The following is a 15,300-nucleotide window of genomic DNA, read 5'->3' on the forward strand; positions in this document are numbered from 1 at the left end:
ATGATATTCTAATTTTATGACCAGCACCTGTATAGCCGATGAAAACTGGGATGATATCTTAATAAGACCGTAAACTGAAAGTGCAACAGCTGGATTTTTGTAATCAGCCAAAATGTATTACTTCAAGGGACTTATTCGTTGCGTTTTCTACTCTAGCTTGTATCGTCATAAAACAATGTACTCACTATGATGTCTTCAGTGGAGCGGCTATAAGGGGATCTGGCTCCTCTTTGCCCCTTTTAAGAGCCGCCCATTGTTCTTTCTGTCAGTTGTCATTTTCTGTTGGGGCTTCACATTCTTTGAACAGACCATTAGAAATACGAAATATTACATCACTGAACTGTTTCAGGAAATCTCTTCAGCAATTGTTGCTAGATGATCAAAATTGTTCACATTTTTAACCTAACTGTTTTGCATATTTTATGTTTCACAGATGCAACTACTTACTTACTAACTGTAATGTTTACTATATATTACGTAACTTTAAGCTATAGATATCTCACAATTTATAGGTAATTCATTTCATAATGCTTGTTAACTCTATTTTTTTATTTTATTTAATACTTACTAATACTAAGTTAGCCTCCCCGGTGAAATCCTGTATATTTACATCATGTATTCATGTCAATTAATATGCATTGATCCCTTTATGGAAAATAACTAGTTCTAATGTTATACAATAGTGTGTTGGGCTATCACATTTAAAGCAGATGAAATATTGTAAAGTTTGAGATTGGAACATAACCAAATGGAAGAAAACTGATAGAGTACTGTACTGCAGGGCAGGATGCTGGCATTTTTAAAATAAATGCTGGAAGTACACACTGGTAGAACTGCCAGGTTTTCCCAATTGGCTGAGGTCCGTCTCAACAGGAAGTCGTTATAAATCTACTGACCTTTGGTGTCTCACCACTAGTGTTAGGGTTATCTATCATCTGAGATGATAAACTGCTTATAGGTATGGCTTATAAACCCAATGTCCTTACATTTAGGTGTACTTACTTTTCTGATGATCTCTGCATATTTCCCAAGAAGAGGTATGCAGAGATAAGGGTTCTAGATATATGGGAAATTGAAGTAAACATTAGAAACTTTACTTTGAATTGCCTTATTGTCAAAATACAGTAAATCAACAAAAAAAGATCAAAATATTTGGGTAAATTAATTATCTTCCAGTATTGACTGGACCCGTATATTCCAGTCTTGACAACAACCCGTTCCAGTTTGCCCACTGACGGAACCACTCCTCTGAGGATGCCCTCTCCTCTGCACTTCAACTGAGGCTAGCACACCTGGAGGAGAAGAACACCCATGTGCAGATGCTGATTCTGGTCTTCATTTTGGTGCTCAACACCATCATCCCACAGCATCTGATAGTTAAACTGGAACAGCTGGGCTTAAAAGACACGCCTCTGTAATTGGCTGCTAGACTCACAAACAGACCTCAATCAGTCCAGGTTGTACACCATCAGAACACCTCTGATATCATCACCCTAAGCACAAACTCCCCTCAGGGCTGCATCCTGAGCCCCCTGCTGTTTACTCTGATGACACACGACTGCGCCCCCAGGTTCCCCACCAACCACAAGTTGGCAGACGACACTACGTTGGTGGGCCTCATCAGAGACGACAACAACCAGATCTCCAGAGAGGAGATGGAGCCGCTGGCGGACTGGTACAGAGACAACAATCTGATCCTGAATGTGGATAAAACAAAGGAGATCATCGTCGACTTCAGGAATAATCGGCCTAACCACGCTCCACTGCTCATCAACAGCTCAGCTGTAGAGGTGGTCAGCATCACAAAATTCCTGGGGGTGCACATTACAGACAACCTCACCTGGAACGTTAAAACCACCTCACTGGAGAGTCCATCTGCTCACACCCATCCTCACAACCTCCTACAGAAGCATTGTGTGGCGTGGAGGCTGCAGCACCTCAGACTGAAAGAAAGTGAGAAGAGTGGTGAGAACAGTAGAGAAGATCAAGGCTCCTCTTCCCTCCATTTAAGACATTTCATTCCAGGGTTACATGTCCCAACCCCATAACATGATCAATGACCCCTCACACCCCCACCATGGACTGTTCTCCCTGCTACCCTCTGGGAAGAGGCAGATTTTGCAACAGCTTCTTTTCCAGTGTCATCAGACAGCTGAACTGTTAAAAAGACTTTAAATCATGTCGCAGACTCTGTATCACACTGATAACACAAAACCAAAAACACTGAATTGGCATCATATATATTAATTCTCTGAATTTCCATATCAATGCGTTTTTGCATGTTTTTTCTCCCACACTGTTTACATGGGATCACTGCTGCACTGGTTGAAATGGAATTTTACATATCACTGCTAAGCTGCTGTCTGAATTCACTGTCTGAAAGCTGTATAAAATGACAATAAACGTTGTCTTGTCTAGGTCTTACTGATTCTTTAATTGCAGTATGGTGAACCAGTCAATGCATACTTGTGTTTCTCAATCTATTTCCTTTCAAGCAAATATTTTAATTTGTCAACCTTCTGCTTTTTTTTGTCCTTTTTTCCTAGATATGGGGTTTTTACAAACAAGGCTACAAGTGTAAAGGTAAGGCAGCAATTCACTGAGCAGATGTTCTCGTTCCACTCGGAAGGCTGCAGCCTCCAGAGAATCTCTTGATCCCATTGATTTCCCATCTAACACAAAATGCGTATCTACAGAGCAAATGTCAACAACACACAGAGTCATAATCCCATAACCGGTATATAGGATCACACTGTTTTACTTGATGTCCACACATAAGGCCTTGTCGCTAGCGGTCGGATTTGCTCCATCAGCTGAGACCTCAATAAACACTAGAGGGAATCATTTGCCCTCCCAGGCCTCCGTAAACACTAGTGTTTGAGATATCCTGCTCTTTTCACAAATGCACAGAGATAGGCCAGCTACCTCCAAACACCTTCTCACCCTTCAACACTCCTTTCATAAACAACGACTTAGACTGCTCCTTTCCTCTTGGGAGATGCTGTCAGAGGTTTGTGCCAAGTTAGTGATAAACTACAGATGCTAGACTCTGAAAATAGAGCAACACTGCATTAGAAATTTAATGAAAAGCTCAAGAAGAGATTGCAGATCTTAAATGCAAATCAGAAGTTTTTATTTGCTGCAGCCTTGGGGGAGGGGATTGAATTAGACAATTGACCACTGTCAATTTACTCTCAGAAGGGTCTAATGCTCTATCACATGACTGTTAGTGTTTTTTTGCATTTACTTACAACATACCTTTTATACCGTTGTTCAGATGTAATATGTAGATGTTCTGCTCAGCCTTTCCATAAAGGGATAAGCATTTAAATAACATTTATCGTTTCCCTTTGTGTTTCCTTTATCAACAGTCTCCTCATTCTTTCAGGCCTTCAGGTTTGCTAAACATTGCTTATTAAATCGTTGGCAAACTGTCATCAAATGTTTCCGTTGCATAGCAGCCAAAGTAATTAATGTTTCCTAGGGTCGTTACATTCAGAACACTCTCCACCATGTATGCCGGAGACAAGAAAGAGACATGTTAACTCAAAGACTAATTGGATCTTTAGCACTAACTTAATTCCTATTCAAAACCTTTGGACTTTTACATTTCTTTCACATTACTAAAGTCAAAAGCAACTCCAGCTTTATGGAGGATAAAAAGTGCCAAAATTAAATGAATGAATACAGCATTAAATAAATAATTAAATGTGTCAATAATTAAATAAATGTGGAATTAAATAAATAAATGTGTCATTCATTAATTAAAACCACGTCACTAATATAAAGTGCCACAATTAAATAAATAAATAAATACAGCGATAAACAATTAATAAAATGTGTAATTCATTAAATAAATAAGGAAGTAAATATTTAAATGTGTCATTAATTTAATAAAATACGTCTTCATTTCATTAAAAAAATATATATAATTATTTCAGTGTGCATTTAATTATTTCATGGTCCTGTGTCGCAGTGCATTGAAACCATTAAAAGAATCTGTCAAACTCACCCATCAAAGTTAGAGGGCGGGGTTAACGGGAATCGAGTTGCCACCTACTGTATCACAGTATGTTCACTACCTGTGGATCACAGTCTCTGTAATTGATTTGCTTCGCCTTAATGTGCAGGGTGACCAATCAGGTGTTAGATAACCGCCCCCTAACTTTGATGGGGGAGTTTGACAGATTCTTTTAATGGTTTCGATGCACTGCGACACAGGACCATGAAATAATTAAATGCACACTGAAATAATTATATATATTTTTTTAATAAAATGAAGACGTATTTTATTAAATTAATGACACATTTAAATATTTACTTCCTTATTTATTTAATGAATTACACATTTTATTAATTGTTTATCGCTGTATTTATCTATTTAATTGTGGCACTTTATATTGGTGACGTGGTTTTAATTAATGAATGACACATTTATTTATTTAATTCCACATTTAATTAATTATTGACACATTTAATTATTTATTTAATGCTGTATTTATTTATTTAATTTTGGCACTTTTTATCCTCCATACAGATTAGAAGGTTCAAGCAAGCTTTCAAAAAAGGAACAGCTACATTGTTATGAGTCTCACTGAATTGCTCTTGGTCTAAGGTTATGTTTTCCATCCAAACTCCTACAGGTATAACTGCAGGGTTATGAATAACTGAAACTATATTAATAAAGAACATCCCTTTTTATTAACCCAATAAAATAAGGCTTTATGTATGTTAATAAAAGACAGCCCAACCCATATTTAGCTTTTGATATTACAAAGAAGGCTAAGTGTAAGTCAAATACAAGCACACTTTTAAAAAAGGCCCAATATATATCTGCAGTGGGTACATCCACAAACACACATTACCCACCCACTCCCCTGGACCCCCACACTTTCCAATATCATATCCACAAGTCCTGTACTCTGACTGGGAGTTTCAGTGTGTTCTGGCTTGTTCCATTAATGAGACCAGAGGAAGTCAATGAGAGAGCCCCACAGCCATTCATCCCCATTACCATTGTTAGGCTGTACTCTGAGAGGGAGACAGAGCTCCAGGGGTGTAATTGAAATGAATCACCCACTGTGGCGCAGTGCAGGAGTGGGAGGACTCTGACTGTGTGTGGGTTGCTGGATGTGTGTTGGAGGAGCAGATGTCAGGTATTTCAGACTTAAGTATAGGAAACCTCTTGGTGGGTAAATGGGTGCAGTTCTGTCACAGTTCATTCTAACACAACAACAACAAAAATAGCCTGTATTTTGGTTTTTAGACTTTTTTTCAGTCACTTTCACGCTTCTGAAAGATTAGATTTATTTATTTTCAATGGTAAATAATCATGTTTGTCTCTCAAACATTCGACTTACAGATTTTTAAAGATTTGCTGTGTTCCAAAGCCTTTCAAGATGATCCACATATCTTAAACTTTTTCAAGTTTTGCCACATCCACAAACTCTAGCTTGTTTTATGTGACATTCAAACACACGTTAGATTTCTGATATGAAAAGAACGGTTAACTAGTCAAATGAAACTAGTTGTGGAAGGCCCACCCGGAATCAATACGTTATAGGCTCACCTTTTCCTGTGATCCCTGCTGCAGTTCTTTGGGGTATGACTGTACTAAATGTACACATTTTTAGATTTAAATAACTTAAAGTTCACCTAGATGGATTGAATGTCTCTGAAAAACACCTCAGGTCCGTAAAATGTCCCCAAAAAATGTATGTAAAGTTTATAACGTGACAAACATTTGAAAAAGTTTAAGGCTGGTGGATAATTTTGCAAAGCAATGTTCATAACCAAAGGTAAACATTCAGTTTTCTCTGCCATTTTGCTGGATGACCCATCACTACTCTCCTTTCAGACTCCCCCCAGGTTAGAGAGTTAATGTCGAGCACAGTTGATCTCTCTGTGTGTGGGTGCCAGTGCTCCTGTGTCTGCATGCCGTGCCAAAGCACCTTTTTGTCTCCTTTAGCTCTCCCATTCACCCCAATGTTTCGGTTTGGACCCGTCCCTCTGTCTGATCCTCTCTTTTCTCCTCATTCCCTCCCTACCCTTCGCACATGGCCCTTTCCTTCTCTCTTCCCCTTCCGACGATCCTCCTTTCCTCTTCATCCGGATCACCGTCCTCAACTCCTCTCCCGACACCTCTCCCTGCCGGCGTCCTTTGTCCGGGGTTTGAAATCTTCGGCTGCAGCCTGCGGGGTGAACTGTCATAAAGCCTGCAGAAGTCGGCTGGCCGTAGAGTGCAGAAAGAGGACGAAGAGTATCAGTCATGAGACTCCACCGGCCCTTCAGGCCAGGTCCTACAGCTTCCCACCACCTGCCAATAACCCCCCTAGCCTGCAGGATACAGGTGATATTTACTTTGCTGCATGAAACAAATATATTAAATTATTCATTTACATTAAATTCAAATGGAATGTAAAGGCTTAGAAAATGTTTAGCTCAAACTGCAGCCTGCTACACAGTTCTGAATAAAATATCTACTTCTTTACAGATTACCTGTGGGGGTTTTTTGCACTAGTAAATGTTTAAGATCATCAAACTATTTTTAAAAATGAAGAATTATCAAAGTGAACACAAATTCAGTGAAAACAACACAGCTTTACTATTTCTCGTAAACATGCCAGCTTCCGTTCCATACAGCCACAAACAAGGCTGCCCTCACGGCTGCGCTGATAATAATATACGCGTTGAAGTTTAAAAAAAAACTTTGTGCATACAATTTCTTTTCAATTTTTTCTCAATTAATTAACTAATTAAACATAAAAATAAAAATAGTAGTGGTTAGAAAAGTGCGCCTGTGCTCTGATAAGGTTGCAAGTGTCCAGTTCGATCGCCATAGCCGGCGTTCTGTCAGACCAGCATACCCATAGTCAATGCGCAAGACATCAGATTTGCATTTATCCCTTTAGTTTTGCATGAAAAATACACTTCAAACTATCTCATCGAGCGTGTATCCCTATGGTCATGTACAAAAAAACTATTTAAGATTGCCATATGCTTCAAAAAACACATAAAAGCAAGTCATTAATGTCATGATCTGGACTGTTAGCTCACCTTAATTGTTCTTTTCACTCACCTGCCTAACTGCCCGCTTTTCTTATTATCACTCATCTCATCCACCTGCGTCGGTTGCTTTATATTCGGTTCAGCCCAAGCAATCGTGGACAGATCATTATTTGTTTTCCGTTTGTCTGTTTGGTTTTTAGTTTATTCCCTGTTTCATATCCTGGTTCCTGGCGGCCAGTGGGTTGAGAGGTTTCATGTTTGTCTCGTCCTTTGATCCTGTTCTGACCCTTCTCTGTGGAGCCCTCAGGGTTTTGGCTCGGGACGCAGGGAGGGTCGGTTTTATTCCCGTAAGCCTGGCTCCTAGGAGGAGACCAGTTTAAAATCCTGCATAAATCCTGGAACAACGTCTCATCTCTGCTTCCCTCAACCACTGAGTCTGCCCGTCTTCATCTGAGCCTACCTGTCTGCTTCTGTGCGTGTCTGAGGGCACGCTTTTGCACCTGTCTGACTCTGAACCTGCCTGAAAGCTCTGTGGATTCCTGGAAGTCTGGATCCTGCTTTTCCTGTTGGATGGAAAACCTCTGATGGAGCGGAGGTTTCTTGGATTTCTGAACTGTTCCTGCCTGCTCTGACTTTTACTGACCTGGATCGGCTTCCTGCTACTTCTCGGGGGCTGCAGCATCAGGAACACTCTGGGTGACGCATGCCGTGTCTGGTTGTCAGGTCTTGATCCGTGTCTGGATCACATCCCTTTCTAGGGAGATGGACTGAACTGTGAAACCAGGTAAGTCACTTACTGATAATATCATCTTCTGTCAGATGATCGTGGTCACTTACCTGTGTTTCTTTTCACCAGAGAATGCCAGTGTGTGGGGGCGGTGACCCGTCCCCCTCCTGCAGCCGCCGCAAGCCACGGATCCACAGCAGCATGCTTAGTTTCTGTTCTGTTTTGTTTTAAGAAACATTTTGAACTTTCCTGCTAGCTGTCTCACCTTGAATACTGGGTCCATCCGTCCTGTTTTATGACAATTAAAAGTATTTTTGTACATGACTAAAGGGATACACACTTGGGGTAGTTTAAAGTGTATTTTTCATACAAAACTATATGGGTAAACTGAAGGGATTACGGGTTTTTAGTATGCGTATGCTGGTCGGACCTGGAATGCTCATCTCACAGAACACTGACACTCTGGCTCTCTGAGCAAAACCCTTAAACCCACTCTGCTCCCCGGGTGCCACATAGTGGCAGACCACTGCAGAGAGTTTATTTCTCCATTGAGAGATCAATAAAGTTATATTTCTATTTTTCTATTTCTATTTATTCACTTCTATTTGTGTGTTTTACTTTGTTATGTCAAGAACCATTAGCACCGGTGCTCCTCAGTGGTGTGAGCTCTCTCCTCTCCTCAGAAATGGCGGTGAGAAACCTTCTAAGAACCTTCTGAGAAAAGTTCTAAGAACCACCCTTTCTTGGGAACTCAGCTGGTCCTTGGACATAGTGTAGAAACACAGCAGTGCTTGTGGCAAATAAGAAGTACGATATTTGATTGGAAAAATCTGCAAATCAATTCATCGGTAACCTGTTCTCTTTTCAAATCTGACTGTAAATTTAGTTTGATGATCTGGAATATTAAGGTACTAAACAGAAAAATCCCTACTACTCAATATTTTTGGGCTGCATATCTGTTTATCTGTCCTACTAATAGAATCAAACAAGTCTGGCTTTTTCTGTGCCTTTACTTACATCCATTTAATAAAATAAAGAAAAACAGCAATAATGATAATTTTGTTTTTAAATATACTTTGATACTGAATATAATAGAGGATTTTCAGTTCATTTACTGCATTCTATAATGTGGAATTTTTTATTCTTAATATTATGAGATCGTCATGACGGACTATGTCTATTAGAAACGTTTCTTGGAATTTCATGTACAATGGAAATACAATTAGCCTCTACTTTCTGCCTGATTTTATTTTACATATTTACTAAATAAAGCTACCAGTAGCAGCTCACTGGGCTGCACAGGATTACAAGATAAAAATAAACCAGAAAGCTGGAAAGATTGAGTCACTGCTTCGCTTGATCTGCAGGAAGTTTTCTGCCCTCTCATTTAATTGACCAGTCTGCTTGTTTCACATTTACATGAAGTTGCCTTTTTTTCTCTCTGTCTCTATCAGTTATAGCTGAAGAAGACATTGAGTCGGTCGAAGAGGGAGTATTTGATGTCCATCTATAACCAGGTGAGGGAGACACTTCCTTGTTATGCATTGGAGTTATGTTCATTGTTGACATGTTTTTTTTTTCTTTTTCAGAACTTGAAATTCATTTAATTTCTCTTCCTACCTGTTAAATAAACACCCGTGTATATGTGGAGATTTACTGTAGTCACACCTCCAAAGAAAATATCAGATTAAATTTCTGGTGGGGCAAAAAAGCTCTGTGCTGCTCTTTTACTAGTTAAACACTCAACGGGGTATTCCTGAAGCACGGCAATCTTCTCAATTTCTTGCAGCTATTTTGCATTCATTGTTTTTATTTTATCTGCACTGGATTCATTATTCAATAGCTCTAAATAGATGTAAACTGGCCCACCAAGTCTGGCGAATTGAAGCAATTTGGATGTTTTTTTTGTGTCTAATATCTCTTTAGTCACACATTAAAAATTGAGAAATTCAAGAGACAATAAAGAAATAAACGTGTCTTTCAATTATGTTTATCTATATATGTGTAGCATCATATAATATCCCCCTGACTTTATTTATTTTCTTTATGCCAGAATCTTTAGTCATAAGGCAACATATCCAACAATCTGGCTGTGTATCCATTGCCTGCTGTATATGTCCTGTTAGACCATTATTATCTCCTTTAGGTTGATATTATGGAAATAAAGAGATCAAGAAGTGAGCTTAAATAACAGCAACCATTCCAGAAATACCTTTAGGTGTTGTCGAAGCCTTTGTGGCTTTTGGTCCTTTGAAATACATCAATGACTCCTTACTGCCTCAAATCACAGCTTGAATATGAATAAATATGAGTTGTGAGCAGTTCAGTCAAAGAGTGTCTTTCTTTTCCCAGGGTGTTTGATTTGAATAATTCCTAAAAGCCCTCACAAGTGAAACTAATCAGTGTATTAAAAGAAAAAAGGCCACCGGAGATACTGGACGGGAACAAAATGAGCCTAATTTCCCTTTGGAGGAACGACTCTTTTGCTTTTGTACCATCTTCCACCCTTTGAGAATTATCTTAATACAAGGTTGGGGCCTAGGGTTTACTTAAACAGGCTAATTAAACAACAAGAATGCAAAATGACACGGTGATGTTAACCAACAAAGGGGATTTGGGGAAAAAAATGTTTCCACAAATTTAGAGTAAACTGCAGTAATATAAGTTCTTTGGCTTAATTATGATCCTGATCGCTGCCTTGAGACATTTGACTTCATAAGAAAATTATACTAAATATGTTTCATAACCAGGGTTCCTACAGCATAAGGCAAGTTAAATTCAAGACTTTTTAAGACTTTTTAATGCCACTTGAAATAAAAATTTAAGACCAAATTCACAAGAAACACAAGAAAAACCCACTTGCGACAACTTAACCCAAAGGTTTATTTTAACATAAACCACTGCACTAATGTTTCAAATTTTGAAAAGCTTCCTATACAGGAAGAAAGCTAAAAACATACAAATGACAGATATATTTTAACAATTATTTAACTGAATTCACAAACTTTGTTTTAGCAGGGAACAAAACAAATCAGTTTTAAAGCCACACATAACCAGTGCTAAGTCTTTTTTGCAGCTATTTTTCTTTGTATCGTTTTCCTAGTATGTTTGATTTGGTGATAAGTGGAGGCGTTGCAGAGACAAGGGTGGAACTAAACTGAGAAATACCGGCTGTTTCTCGGTAACTCGATTTTAAAGGAATAGTACACCCAAAACATGATTAGCCTTCATTTTCTACTCACCCCCATGCTGAACAACACTCTGGAGTACTTTTTTGATATCTCAAATGCATCTGGAGATCTGGGAGGCTTCTTGCTGTCTGCTGACATTCAAATAATGGAGGTCTATGGTGCCCGAGACAGAAAGGTCCATAAAAGTCCACAAAAACGTGTCAATATTCCTCCATACTGCTCGTCCAATGTATTCCAAGTGTCCTGAGTGGTTAGCATCCAGAATTTACTCGAAACGAAGTCATTTAGAATGTTTTTAGAGCATAAACAGTAGTGTATAGGATTTCCTGTAAGCGCGCGCCAGCGCGTTCACGACGCTACGGAAGCCGGCAGACCAAACCAGATGAAAGTGCGCATTCAGCGTCTGCTCTGCCGATAATGCAAGCGTAGAAGAAGAAATGTGCTGTTTACCTGTGCAAAGAAAGAAACAACGAAAGAAAAATGTCTGAGGACTTCAGTGTTGAGGAAGAGCATGAGTTCTTTGCCGAGCTGAATGCGCACTTTCATCTGGTTTGGTCTGCCGCAGTTTCCGTAGACTCGTGAACGCGCTTTTAGGAAATCCTATACACTACTGTTTATGCTCTAAAAACATTCTAAATGACTTCGTTTCGAGTAAATTCTGGATGCTACCCACTCAGGACACTTGGAATACATTGGATGAGCAGTATGGAGGAATATTGACACGTTTTTTGTGGACTTTTATGGACCTTTCTGTCTCGGGCACAATAGACCCTTAAAAACATATTAAAACTACTTTATTCCCACTGATCACAGCAAATATAGCTGCAAGATTTAGATTATTTAGATGAAAAAACACCTGCCAGCCGCCACGGTATACGCGGAGGAGACCCGGCCCAGAGGCTGCTGTTGAATTAAGTGTTCAGGTAGAAAAATAGAGTGGGAGCAAAACTGAGTATGATTGTGCTTTATTAATGTATTTATTACAAAGTATTAATCAAACCCATCAAAGTCATCATCCTCTGTTTCTGAATTAAACAGCTGCGCTAAATCAGACATGCCAATTTCCCCCTTCTTCGCTGTCAGAGTCACTTTCCGTGCCGGGCGGCTCCTCAGAAATAATGCCTGCTTTTGCGAAAGCTTGAACAACAGTGCCAGCAGACACGTTAGTCCAAGCATCTGCAATCCATCCGCAAACGGTGGCGTAACTTGCCCGGCGCTGCCTTCCACTTATCGTGAAACTGTGGTCTCCGTCTGTCATCCATCGCTCCCACGCCGCTCGCAGCCTTACTTTGAACGGCCGCTTCACACCGATGTCGAGCGGTTGAAGTTCCTTTGTCAGACCTCCCGGGATAACGGCGAGCACAGCATCCATTTGATTCACCATGTTTTTCTCATCAGCTGTGAGATGGGCACGCATGGAGTCACAGATTAACTGCGATGGTGATGCGTGGAAAAAAGCACCTGGTCTCCTCACATACACCTGCCTTTCATCATCTCCTCATCCATCCAGCCCTTTTCATTTGCGTTAATATCATATGTCATCAGAGCGCTGTGTCTGTCTCGCTGTCAGCTCCCAGATCAGCTTCTCTGATTGGTTGATGCGGCGCGTCCAGCAGCAAAACTTCAATTTTTCCATCTCGAGCAGCAGCAGCGCGTTGGCGGTGCGTCAGATGCTTAAACGCTCCCGACGCAGCGCCTGCTGCTCAAAACGCGCTGCGGGACCTTTTGCTGCGCCTGTACGCGCGTCAACCATTGACTTTGCATGTAAATTCGCTGCTTCTGCTGCACCTGCTGGGTCCGGTTCACACCGATGTCAAGCGGTTGAACAGCGAGCACAGCGTTAATTTGTTTCCCCATGTTTTTCACATCAGCTGTGAGATGGGCACGCATGGAGTCACATATTAACAGTGATGGTGATGAGTGGAAAAAAAACACCTGGTCTCCTTACATTCAGCCACTCTTTCATCATCTCCTCAATGAGGTGGTCTCAAAAGTCGCAGTTACAACACACATAGGGCGCACCGCACCAAAGGGCGCACCGCACATTTTTAGGGAAAAAAAAGACGTTTAAGTTCGCCTTATAGTCGTGAAAATACGGTACTATTCCTTTAACGCTTTGTGTTTGGCACTTCGCATTTGCGACTCCACTGCCTTAATTCCCATCGTTCCGAGCTTGAATGACTTCTTGCACAAAATCCACTGAGCCTCATGTATGTTCCCTGGTTTTAGCCATGGAGAAAACTCTTGGTTGGATAACCAATTTACGTTACATTTACACTTGCTCATATTTTCCAGACAAAAAGTTAATGGCGCATCTCCCAAATGTCCCGGCCGCAACAACGCTTTTATTGGTTCCGCTATCGGGACGGAACCAATAATGGCGAGCAGTTATTTTTTTTAAATAAAAAAAAAATTGTCAATTTTAATGTTTTATTTAGATTACAAAATAAATTGTAATACAAATTATCCTTTTTATGATGTTTTAAAAATTAAGACCTATGAAAGACTGATTTAAGACATTTTAATACCAATTAAGGCCTTAGATTTATTTTGAAGAATTCAATGCCTTTTAAGACTTTTTAAGGACCCGCGGGAACCCTGATAACAGAAGTATTCCTTCTCATTAAACCAAGGACCACAGAAGACAGCCAAAAGTCTTAAAGGTCCCTATGCCTATACAAAAAGCCCAAAAAAAACAAGATGGTCTAAGATTATTCATTGCAATTGTTTGCCCTAATAGCATTTTGATAGTTGGATAGCAGCTGGAGTGATGAGCAGGCATAAGGGGTGAATACAAGTGCATGCCACATGATGCAGAGATGAATTTATAAAAAAAAAAATCAATACCTTTTCTTTTCACTTCTGTTATCCAGCGCTTTTTGTCTATCCAATAAATGTGTCTAATAAATAACTTAAGGTTTGTTAAGGTTATCCTGGTAGATTACAATAAAATGGGCTCTTATAGACATTTTGATCACCTATTACATTAACCTACTGCTTATTTTGTGTCGCTGATTCGTTTTTACATCAGACCAGATGACAGAGGAAATGTAGAGTCTCATGTTTTCAGATCATTTTTTGGTTTTTTGGTCCACATTAATGCTGATACTGATTTTTTTTTTTTTTTGCAGGAGCCTTTATCTAAAGAGAGGCATCTATGAACAGCCCTCTCCATCACTATATCCCTGCAAAAGGCAACGTATTTGAAGCTGAATCAGAGATGCAAGCCACTCAGAGGAATGAATCCCAGTTGTTAGTTTTAAAGCCTCAACATTGAGGGGAACTCATGCTGAACCCCAGCCAGGAAGCCTACACGCTGCCACATGGTGGACTGATCCTGGAACAGCACTCTTCTCTATTTAAATCGATGAGGACGTTTGATGTCGGTGGAATGTGTATGTTGATTCAGTCCTCAAAAAGTTGTATAGATTGTATGCTTAAAAAAAATCGATCCATACAATTGTATTTTCACAGTGAAACTTAAAAGTCAGTCTTGTTTTCTGCCTTGTGAGGTGTTTGTCTACTTTTCTCAAGAACATTAAAGAGGTGCTGTTATTGCCAAGAATGTAAAGCTGTCACCTAGACTAAGCTATTGTCTCCTTTTATCTGAGATGCTCTGTTTTTGTTTTCTTTCATGCTGTTTTTGAAGTATATATTTGAGTGGAGCCATAACAAAGACCAATTTTGATGTCAGATGATATATTGTTGCTTTGTGGTTACCGTCTGGAGCATGGTGACAAAAGCATCTGCAGAAAAAAAAAACTGCAGACACATATAATTAGAATGAGAAGAGACACTTAGCATTGCTGCATTTTTTTTTGTGTCATTTCTTTTCCTTTAGTATCAGTGGCTGTACTGTAGTTAGTGCCATGCTGTTTTTAGTATATAGTCCTATGAACCCAGCTGATATTGAGACACCCAACTATCAGATGAAGAATCCATCTATCCTGGCAAATTCGTCGACAGCCCAGAGCAGGAGATCGGCTTACGTCCCACTGATTCCTCCCATCACTGTCTGAATGAGCTCCAGTGTTTCCAGCCTGCCAGGTTTTAAAGGAATCAAAGTCACCCTAATGAGGCTTTTTTTATTTGACAGCAGCCAGTAGAAAAATATTACTGAGAATCTGTTTTAATGTCACCTTTTTATCCTGTATGGTGCCTCCAAACATTTCCGCAAAGTGGAAGTTTCATCGTTTCTACCGTAGCAGGCCAAAGTATGGCATCATTTCTGACAAAATTCTTCAGTGTCTTTGTTTCTGTGGAGATAAGTTCAAACTTTGAGCTGCATTTTTCTAACAGCTGCTTTGTTGTGGAATGCGACAACCTGTTTATTTTATTTGCTGCATGAATAGCTAAAGAGCAGATGGTCCCTCA

General features: G+C 39.8%; 1 protein-coding gene across 2 annotated transcripts in view; it reads left to right on the forward strand.

The window, feature by feature from the left end:
- Window positions 1-14,624, forward strand: part of LOC119772167 (RAS guanyl-releasing protein 2-like) — a 121,353-nt gene extending 106,729 nt beyond the window's left edge. For both annotated transcript variants that reach the window (XM_038268491.1, XM_038268492.1), the window contains exons 14-17: window positions 2,547-2,583; window positions 6,191-6,349; window positions 9,190-9,252; window positions 14,058-14,624. In XM_038268491.1, the coding sequence (XP_038124419.1) occupies window positions 2,547-2,583; window positions 6,191-6,349; window positions 9,190-9,248 (255 nt within the window). In that variant the 3' untranslated portion in view covers window positions 9,249-9,252; window positions 14,058-14,624. The remainder of the gene's footprint in view (window positions 1-2,546; window positions 2,584-6,190; window positions 6,350-9,189; window positions 9,253-14,057) is intronic.
- The last annotated feature ends 676 nt before the right edge of the window (window positions 14,625-15,300 follow it).

Source organism: Cyprinodon tularosa, unplaced genomic scaffold (assembly GCF_016077235.1).
Source record: "Cyprinodon tularosa strain WSP-4 unplaced genomic scaffold, ASM1607723v1 ctg70, whole genome shotgun sequence".
Lineage (NCBI taxonomy): Eukaryota > Metazoa > Chordata > Actinopteri > Cyprinodontiformes > Cyprinodontidae > Cyprinodon > Cyprinodon tularosa.